Below are 10,516 nucleotides of genomic sequence, written 5' to 3'. Positions count from 1 at the left end.
TTTCCTTCAAGCAAGGTGTAGTGGGCCACCTTATGTCGGAGTCGTCTGGCCTCATCCCTGTCGTCGAGTAGCTGTTCCGTCAGGAGAAAATTGATGATGGGGTCCATCCATGATGGCTCAACCTCTATTGGTAGTATTTGAGCCTCCTCAATGGACGACCGAGGTAGCTTATCCACGTGAACTATGTGGCTGAGGACCGTGCCCGAGGTGCTTGCCAGCTTGGATAAACCATCGACCCTTGCGTTGTCATCTTGCGGGACTTGTTGTAGAGAATAGCACTAAAAATTGCACACTAGCTCTTAGACATTGACAAGGTACTTGGTCATGCTTTGCTCTCTGGATTTGTACTTGTCATTCACCTGATTCACCACCAACTGAAAGTCGTTGAAGGCTTCGACATGTGAGGATCCGATGTCCTTGGCCAATTGCAGTCCGACGAGGAGGGCCTCGTACTCAGCTTCATTGTTTGATGACGGGAAGTCGAACCTCAGCGCGTATTCAAGGATTGAGTTTTCTGGGGTGAGGAGGATAAGGCCAGTGTCATCTCCTTTGGCACTGGATGACCCATCTACAAAAAGCTTCCAAGCAGGGGGAGCATCTCCAGCCGGGCGCCCTTGTCCTGTTCTTCTTCAAGGGCCCGAGGGAGAGCTTGGTTGAAGGTACACTCCGTTACAAAATCTGCGAGGGCTTGTGCTTTAATGGCGGGCCTCGACTGGTACCATATGTCGAATTCGGAAAGCTCGATGGCCCATTTGATCAAACTCCCCAAGGTGTTGGGCTTGGCGAGGATTGCTCTCAGGGGATGATTTGTCAACACTGTAACGGTGTGAGCTTGGAAATATGGCCTAAGCTTCCTGGCTGAAACCATGAGAGCGAAGGCCATCTTCGCCACTTTAGGGTATCTGGTTTCGGCGTCGCACAGTACCTTATTGACGTAGTATATCAGCTTTTGCGCTCCATCTTCTTTGATCAGGACTGAGTTGACTGCTTCATCCTCGGCTGACAGGTACAAGTATAGAGTTTCTCTTGGGACCGGGCGGGCCAGGAGGGGAGGGGAGGCGAGGTAGTCCTTGAGTTCGTCGAAAGCTTGCTAACATTCTTCCGTCCATTAGAAGTCTTTTAGTTTCTTGATGGCTTAGAAGAAGGAAAGACATCGGTCAGCTGACTTCGACATGAAGCGGTTGAGTGCCGCCACTCGGTCAGTGAGCTTCTGGGTTTCCTTTACCGACTAAGGAGGTGCTGTGTCCAATACGGCCTGTATCTTTTCAAGGTTGGCCTCAATGTCTCATTGAGTAACGATGAAGCCTAGGAACTTGCCCGAGGTGATGCCAAAGGCACACTTGTTGGGATTTAACTTCATACTAAACCTTTGCAAAGTGTCAAAGGTCTCAACCAGGTCTGAGGTGTGTGCTTCAGCTTTCAGGCTCTTCACCACCATATCATCTACATAGGCTTCAACGTTCCTCCCCATCTAATCCTTGAATACTTTATTAACAAGACGCTGGTAGGTAGCTCCTACATTTTTTAGCCCGAAGGGCATCACCTTGTAGCATTATGTACCATGTCCAGTGATGAATGAGGTCTTCTCTTTGTCTTCGGGGTGCATCTTTATCTAGTTATATCCGGAGAAAGCATCCATGAAGCTAAGCAATTCATATTCTGTAGTGGCGTCGACAAGGTGGTCTATTCTTGGCAAAGGAAAACTGTCCTTGGGGCAAGCTCGGTTAAGGTCTGTGAAGTCAACATAGATTCGCTATTTCCCATTAGCTTTCTTAACCAAAATCACATTCAACAGCCAGTTATATAGTATACCTCTCGGATGAATCCGATGTCGAGTAGCTTGTCAACTTCCTCTCCTATGGCCTTCCATCGTTCCGGTGCAAAGTTCCTCTTCTTCTACCGAATCGGCCTAGAGCTTGGGTCCATGCTCAGCCTGTGAGTAATGACCGAAGGGTCAATTCCGGGCATGTTAGCGGCGAACCAAGCAAAGACATCGGCGTTAGTTTTGAGGAAACTTACCAGTTCGGATAGGCTCTCTGGGGGAAGGTTGGACTCGACGCAGATTGTCTTCTCGGGCTTGTCCTCATCCAGGGGAACCAAGACGAGGTCCTTGGCCGGTTGGCCCTGGTTCGCTAGCTCCTCCTTGAAGTCAAGACCCCCAAGTGGCAGTGCTTCTTTGTTTCTGTCTTTCAGCGCCACCACATAGCATTGATGGGCAATATGCTGATCCCCCCGAACAACTCAGATGCCATGCTCGGTTGGGAATTTGAGGTTGAGGTGGTAGGAGGACATGGCGGCTAGCAATGCATGAAGGGTTGGCCTCCCATGATTGCAGTGTAAGGGGAGCCAATCCTCACAACAAGGAACTTCGTCATCCTTGTCACCTACCGAGGCTCGCTTCCTACAGTGATTGGTAGGGTGATCTTTCCTTCCAACCTAACGACATTGTCGGAGAAGCCAACCACTGGGACGTTGGCAGGCCGGAGGCTCTCTGGCTCTATTTTCATCTTTTCAAAAGCTTCGTAGAAGAGGATGTTTGCTAAAGAGCCATTGTCGACAAGAATTCTCTTGAATAGGAAGTTTGCTACTACGACCGAAATTCCCAGCGCATCGTCATGGGGGAATGTGATCCCATTGAGGTTTTCATCCGTAAAGGAGAGGTCCTCATGCTGCTTTGGCCTCTTAGTGGCTAGCCCCTGGATGTTCAATTGCTTGGCATAGGCTTTGCGGGCCGAGGCCGAGCCCCCGACGATGATGTCAATGACTTCAGCAACCTGCTAGTGCTGCTGCTGCTGGGAGGACAAAGCATTAGCTTCGCCCCTGATGAATTACTTCAAATGCCTGCAGCGAATGAGGGACTCTATTTCGTTCTTCAACTCATAGTAGTCCTCGGTGTCGTAGCCGATGCCACGGTGAAACTTGCAGTATTTTTTGGGGTTCCTCTTCATCTTCTCTGGCCACTTCACGAACTTCTCCTCGCTTATTTGCATCAGGATTTGGGTCTAGGAGGAGTTAAGTGATATATATTGGCTGTAAGCCATGGTCGGGGCCGACGACTTCCTTTTATCTTTGCCACTATCACCTTGGCGGTCTTCATTCATCCTTCTCTTCCCCGAGGGCCCGTTGCTGCGTTTGGTCTCCTCCTAGTGGTCCCCGGCTGAAGCCTCTTCGGCCGTAGTGTACTTTTGGGCCTTTTTGAGGAACTCCAGCTTTGTCTTCGGCAGGGTCTTGGCGATCGATCACTTGAGGCGGATTCAGCTTAGAGTCCGTTGATGGCGGCGTGCATTGAGACCATGGGGTCGAGGTCCTTGACCTTGAGCTCTTCTTTTTTGAAGCGGTTGATGTAAGACCGCAATCTTTCATTCGGTTTTTGCTTGGTGGACATGAGCGAGATGACACTCTTCTGGCACCATCTGCTGCTGATGAGTAGGGCAAAAAATATGTTAGCGCATTGCTCCCACAAATTGATTGACCTCGGGGGGAGGCTAGAGAACCAGCGGCATGCTGCCCCCTTGAAGGTGGCCTGGAAAGTTTGGCATGTCAAGGCGTCGAAATACCTGTAGAGTATCATGAGTGCTCTGAAACTTTCCAGGTGGTCGTCAAGGTCTGAGGAGAAGTCGTACATCTCCAAAGTAGGAGCCTTGAAGTGGGGGGGGAGAGGCTTCGAAATAATTTCCGGGGTGAACGCGTCCATGCGGCTGATGGAATTTCCATGACTAGTAGAGGTGTCGGCTCAGCTCTCCTTGACTTGGCGGAGCTTGTCTCTGATGGCCTCGAGCTCGGCTCGCAACTCGGCCAGCCCCAGATCGGCGAGGGAATGGGCCTCACGTCTATCTTTGCGGACTCGATGGGTATTAGCTCGGATTCCCGAGTACTCCGAGGCCAAATCGTGTGCTTCCCTACGGGCGTGACGATCGTTCAGAATGTCTCGAAGATCTGAGACAAGAACGGGAGTGAACTCCGGGGCGGCCGAGGTGTCCGCCATCGTCCCTGGAGATCTCCCTTCGGCAATGGTGATGCTGCTCCGAAGGCTGGTGACTGTCTTCGAATCGAGTGGGCACTTCTTCTCTTCAGCTAGGAGGTCAGATATTCCTATGAGGTGAACTAGGAGATCGACTATTGCCTGACTCCAATTGCTCGGCCAGCTGGGGGCGGTCGGCCCTAGTCCTCTGACACCCCAACGGGGTGGTTGCCTCAAGAGGGACCTTCTGCTCGGGGCAAGACTTCTTTTATGCACTGAGTGAGGTGGTCCAAACGATCAAGGACTGACTAAAACTACTCGTAGGTGACCAGGTTCTTCGCACCATGACTTTCGAACTTAGGAGGACTTAGAGATTTTTCTTCTTGTGAGTTTTAAGGAATCATCTCAGCAACGTTTCCCACAGACAACACCAATTGTTACTGCTCGGATTAGTTGAAGGCAACGAGGTAAATTTGCCCCCAAGTTCCAAAGGCAGGCCGAAGGCTCTGAGGATTTAGAGGAGGGTAAGCTGAGGCCAAGGATTGTAGGCCGAGGCGAGATGCTCCCTTCTGAGTATGACAGAAGCCGAGGACTATGGGTTTTCGTCTCGGTGGCTAGATTCTTGGAGATCCAAGGTACTACAAAACAAGAGATCTCAGAGGGCTCGGGTGAAGACCCAAGGCGGAGGCTCAGATGCTCAAGTTAGTATGAGGTGTAAGGTGGGGAAGGTGCAGACGAGGTCTCTAGGGTAGTCCTCAAATGCACTGAGTCCCCTGTAAATGCTAATGATGTGAGGTAGGTGCAAGAATTTAATTCAAGGCACTATAAGTAAATAAGGGAGCTATATCAGAATTCTAGGACTTGGATCCCTTGTCAAGGGAGTGTTACCTCATATTTATTCTTGAGCGAGTTGGAGGCTGGTGGAAATGAACGCACTAGATGAGAGTCGTACGAAGTCATGCGACAGGTCCTTGCGAGTATGCCTAACTACTCTGCGGTTGGCTCCATACGAAGGCAACAGGGCTCTCCCTACTGTGGCTGGCATTGTTAGGCGTTAGTGGGTCGAGCCTCTCAGCCTGTAATGGGCTAGGCCTGGCTAGCCCACATGAAATATGTAACTATGTACATTAACTCAAGAAAAAAAGAATTGTGTTGGTCACACCCTCTAATCACAACCCTAATAATTTTCTACCAAGTTGTAGACATTAGAATGAATGTTCTATGAAGTGAAGAACTATTGATTTGCCGAAGACTAACCTATAAGGAGACATTCCAATGGGAGTTTTATAAGCCATTCGGTAAGCCCAAAGTGCATCATCTATTCTGTCGGGCCAATCTTTTCGGTCCAGCCTAACGGATTTTTGCAGAATACTCTTAATGTCCCGATTGGAAACCTCCACTTGACCATTCGTTTGGGGGTGGTAGGGGGTTGCTATCTTATGAGTGATTCCGTATTTGCGGAGCAAAGTACGGAATTGCGCATTAGTGAAATGTGACCCCCATCACTAATGATTGCTCACGGACACCCAAACCTAGAGAAAATGTTCTTTTGAACAAATTTCATTACAACTTTGTGGTCATTGGTCTGGGTTGCTACCGCCTTAATCCATTTTGACATATAATCAACGACTACCTAGATGTATTTGTAACTGGATGATGGCGAAAATGGTCCCATGAAATCAATACCCCAAACATCAAAGATTTCTACAGTTAGAATGGGATTAAGTGGCATCATGTCTCTACGGGACATATTCCCGATAGCTTGGCATCTTAGACAATTTTTATTGAAAGCATGGGCATCCTTAAATAAAATCAGCCAATAAAAGCCACTTTGTAGTACTTTATCCGTTGTTTTCTTCCCTGAAAAGTGCCCTCCACAAGCAAGAGTGTGACAAAAATTAAGGATACTTTGGTGTTCAGACTCGGGGACGCATCTTCGGATTACTTGATCCGAACAGATATGGAATAACTCAAGGTCTTCCCAGAAATAATATTTGAGCTGTGAGAAAAATTTGTCCTTCTCATTCTTGGACCACCCCTCAGGAATTTTACCCACCGCTAAATAGTTGACAATATGAGCAAACCACGGGGGTGTGCTATGAGAAACCGCCAAGAGGTGTTCATCTGGAAAAGAGTAGTCATGCACGGGTTCACTCTTTTCAATTTGAATTCTGGACAGATGATCAACTACTACACTTTCAAAACCCTTTTTATCCCAAATCTCAAGGTCAAATTCTTGTAAAAGAAAGATCCATTTTATGAACCTAGGTTTGGGTTCTTTCTTGGACAACAAATGTCTTTAGGCTAAGTGATCAGAGTAGATAACAACTTTGGTGCCCAATAGATATGGACGAAACTTTTCTAGAGCAAACACTACAGTGAACAATTCTTTCTCAATAGTGGTGTAATTCAGCTGAGCCTCATATAGGGTGTGGCTAGCATAATATACTATCACAGGACATTTATTCACCATTTGTCCCAAAACTACTCCAATGGCATAGTCAGAGGCACCACACATTATTTCAAAGGGCAGCGACCAATCGGGAGGTTGAAGAATTGGGGCTTTGGTCAGTGCCTCTTTCAGATAATCGAAAGCCTTAAGACAAGCCTCGTCGAAATTAAATGGGACATCCTTTGCCAAAAGATTGCACAGAGGTCTAGAGATCTTGGAAAAGTCCTTAATGAACCTATGATAGAAACCAACGTATCTGAGAAATGAGCGGATTTGTTTGACAGAGGTGGGAGGTGGGAGTTTAGAGATTAGGTCAACTTTTGCCTTATCTACCTCAATCCCTCATTTGGAAACTATGTGGCCTAAGACAAACTCCTCTTGGACCATGAAGTGACTCTTCTTCCAACTGAGTACCAAGTTTGTCTCAATGCATTGTTGAAGAACTTTTCACAAGTGCTCGAGACAAGTTTCAAAGGAACCCCCGAAGATAGAGAAATCATCCATAAATATTTCCAGAAAGTCACTTACCATTTGTGAGAAAATTGCCATCATGCATCTCTGGAAGGTTGATGGTGCATTACATAATCCAAATGGCATTCCTCGGAAGGCAAATGTGCCTTATGGATAGGTGAAAGTAGTTTTCTCTTGGTCTTCAGGGTAAATGGCTACTTGATTATACCCAAAATGCCCATTTAAGAAGCAGAAATATTTCTACCCTACAAGTTTTTCCAGAATTTGGTCAATAAAGGGCAGAGGAAGGTGGTCTTTTTTCGTGACTGTGTTGAGTTTCCTAAAGTCGATGCATACTCTCCATCCTGTGGTAAGCCGGGTGGGGATCACTTCACCTTGATCACCGGTGACCATAGTGAATCCACCCTTCTTAGGCACCACTTGTATAGGACTTACCCAACTACTATATGAAATTGGGTGGATAATACCCGCATCCAAGCACTTGACTACTTCTTGCTTGACCACTTCTCTCATATTTGGATTCAATCGCCTTTGCATTTCCCTACTTGGATTGACACCCTCCTCCATATAAATATGGTGCATATAAATGGATGGACTAATCCCTTTCAGGTCAGCCACCGACCAACCAATGGCACCCCCATACTCTCTTAAGACATGAATCAATTTCTCTTCTTGTATAGGGGTTAAATCAGTTGCTATAATTACTGGTAGTGTTTGGTTGGGTCCTAGAAACACATACTTAAGGGAGTCTGAAAAGGGTTTTAATTCTAGTTACAGAGGAGATTCAAGAGAAGGCACGAGTGGTTCACTCTTTTGCTCTGGGAGAGGTTCAATAGTAGGCCAAGACCGTAATGGGTGTGGAAACTTTGTTAACACATTAGCTTCCTCCATTGGGTCATCTGCTATGACCGGTTCAGTTTCTCCGAGGTTTCTATTTACATTTATTGTACAATAATCTTGTTTTGGATAAGCAGAAGGACTTCTAGACTCATACAGGTCTTCACACTTTCCCTCCCTTTGAAGAGCTGAGATTTTTTCAGCATTTTTAAGAATGGGACATTAGAGGTTGTAAGATCTTGGTATTGTGGAAAACCTAGGGTTTCGTTTTCGGGATCTACAACCGGTTGACTAAGCATTGAATCATTTTCCCACTGCAGGTTAGCTTCCATGAGCTGAATTACATGGCTCTCCAATATATTGATCAATTGCTACTGAGCTAAGATCAGCTATTGGAGTTACAAAAACTTATCATTAAGTGAATCGGTTTGATAAGGCTGAGGGGAGGTTTGACGTGGCTGAGCCGGTTGAGTCCCAGGGTAATCTTTGTACTCATAGTGAGTTTGAGCTTCAAATCATTGAGAGTGTACATCTGACCAGGTGGTTTCTTGGGTTTGGGCCCAATAAGCGAAATTGGGCTGATTTTTCCACCCAGGGTTATATGGACTAAAGGACAGGTTGGCATTGGGTTGAAAAAATCCATTAGTTGCATGTACTTGCCCTGGAATGACCAGTTAACATGGGCCTACCGCCAGGCACTGACTAACATGATGGGCCGGGCTTGCACAGATGGAGCATGTTGGGTAGGATGACAAGGTTAGGAATGGGCTAAATCATTGATGACATGCAAGGACTTGGTCAAGTCTTTGGGCCATCCCATTGATCTTGTCCAATTGTCGAAACACATGATTCCAATCTATTTGTGGTTCAGGTTGGAAATAGTTTCTCATTCTACAGACTCTGGCCATTGACTTCATTCTATCTTATTTTGTTTTATCCCCCCCTTTTTTTTGAAATTTTAAATTTTAAATTTTAATTTTAATTTCAAATTTAGATTTTGTAATTTAAATTCAAATTTGAATTTTTTATTTTTTTATTTTCTATTTTCTCTTTTTTTAATTCAAATTTTAAATTTTTGAAATTTAAATTCAAATTCAGATTATGAAATTTAAATTCCAAAAATTTATATTCAAATTTGAATTTTTAAAATTTAAAAAAATGCAAGCAAATCAACCACATGAACTAGGTCTGACCTAGGGTTTCCTAAACTAGTAGTTCAACCAATGTGAATCATTTTAGGTTCACTTGGAATTACACCACTTCCTTCAGTTAGCTAGGTAAGAGGTGGGGATGTGGGAGGCTCCCCTTGCTCTTGCAAGGACCTAATTAAGTAACCACAAAACCCTCTTTGGCGTAGCCATTTAACCTCTTTCCTTAGACACATTCACAACTAACAAAATAATTTCAGCAATTAAATAAACCTATATGATGCATGCCCTAGAATATGAAAACCTAAATGTTGGAATGCAAAAATTATTTTTTTTTTCAATTTCTTCAATTTTTTATATTTTATATTTTTTTATTTTTGAAATTCGAAATTTTAAATTTAAATTTTGAAATTTGAAATTCAAATTCATATTTGAATTTAAGTTTAGATTTGAAAATTAAATTCAAAATTCAAAAATTTGGACAATTTCATTTTTTTAACAATTGATTATTTAATTAAAGCACTAATAAAAAGGAAATTAAATAAGGCAAAAATAATTATAACAAACAAAAAATAAAAGAAATAATTATGCTAAAAAAACAACTACCAAAATAAATTCTAACAATTACATTTCTATTCTTAAAATTAAACCAAAAATAAAATAAACAAAAGAAAATTATGTGGCAATAAATAAAATAAAAAATAAACGATCTTTTTTTGTGTTTTTATCTTAAATAAAAGAAAAACACAAACCTACGAACAAGAAATTAAAATAAAGAAAGAAAAATAAATTTCGACACAAAATGACAGAAAATAATACTCAAAAAATAAATCAGATTTAAAAAAAATAATTAAAAATTAAAAAATTACTATTCTACAAAAAAAAAAGAGTTTGAAAATAAAAATAAGAAAATTAAAAATAAAATGGAATGACTACACCTGAAACGCAATCCAATTTCTCTTCTCTTCTGTTTCGTCTCGCAGTTCTGCAATGCTCCAGTACCCCACCTTTCGCTATTTCGTCCTGCAGAATCAAGGTGAAACAAGAATTAAACTGAGATAACGGATCAAGTAATCAAACAAAAAAGAAAAAATAATGAAACAGATCTGGAAAAAGTAAATAAAAGTTTTTCTCCGTGCTTCCTTGACAACGACGCCAAAAACTTGGTGTGTCTGGAAGTGTGTCGTTAAGCACTTTGGAACACTAGTTTAATATTTATAAAATGTTTCCGATTCTCAAACAACTACTAATGCAGTAAAGGGATGAGAACGGGTCATATCCATAGGGAAGTGAGGGAAAAATTAATATGTACTTAGATCCAGACAAGAGAATATAATCAAGAATTGTAGAAAATAAGAAAATAAAATCTATTATTGCTGAAATTAAATGATTCAAAATAAAACAAAACAATAACTAAAATTCAGAATTTAACAAAGTGCGGAAATCAACAAAAGAAATAAAATACATAAGCAAAGTTGATCTAGAATTCGGATCCAGTGGCGGTAGCTGCAGATCGGCCGAACAGCTTGCAGGAACCCCTCCTTACAAGAACCGGGTGTCCTTCCTTTCTACAACCCTCGAACCCCTCGAGACACCTTAGCCTTGAACCGGAAGAAATCAGATTTGTAAAACAGAGAAACGAACAAG

General features: G+C 43.3%; 1 protein-coding gene across 1 annotated transcript; it reads right to left on the bottom strand.

Moving 5' to 3' along the window:
• Positions 1-299: 299 nt before the first annotated feature.
• Positions 300-883, bottom strand: LOC148803652 (uncharacterized). Its single transcript, XM_088897047.1, has 2 exons — positions 664-883; positions 300-568 (listed from the first exon to the last, which is right to left on the bottom strand). The coding sequence occupies exons 1-2, from the start codon at positions 881-883 to the stop codon at positions 300-302; spliced, it is 489 nt and encodes a 162-aa protein (XP_088753173.1).
• Positions 884-10,516: the final 9,633 nt, after the last annotated feature.

This window comes from Nelumbo nucifera, chromosome 1, assembly GCF_055504915.1.
Source record: "Nelumbo nucifera cultivar China Antique chromosome 1, China Antique-T2T, whole genome shotgun sequence".
NCBI lineage: Eukaryota > Viridiplantae > Streptophyta > Magnoliopsida > Proteales > Nelumbonaceae > Nelumbo > Nelumbo nucifera.
This window is presented reverse-complemented; position numbering and strand designations above follow the sequence as displayed.

Bases quoted from the DNA above. Each gene is read 5' to 3' on its own strand.
- LOC148803652 (XM_088897047.1), bottom strand. From the start codon at position 883: ATGGCCTTCGCTCTCATGGTTTCAGCCAGGAAGCTTAGGCCATATTTC. The intron at 569-663 runs GTACCTTCAACC...AGCTTTTTGTAG, and splicing joins CGCAGATTTTGTAACGGAGT to ATGGGTCATCCAGTGCCAAA.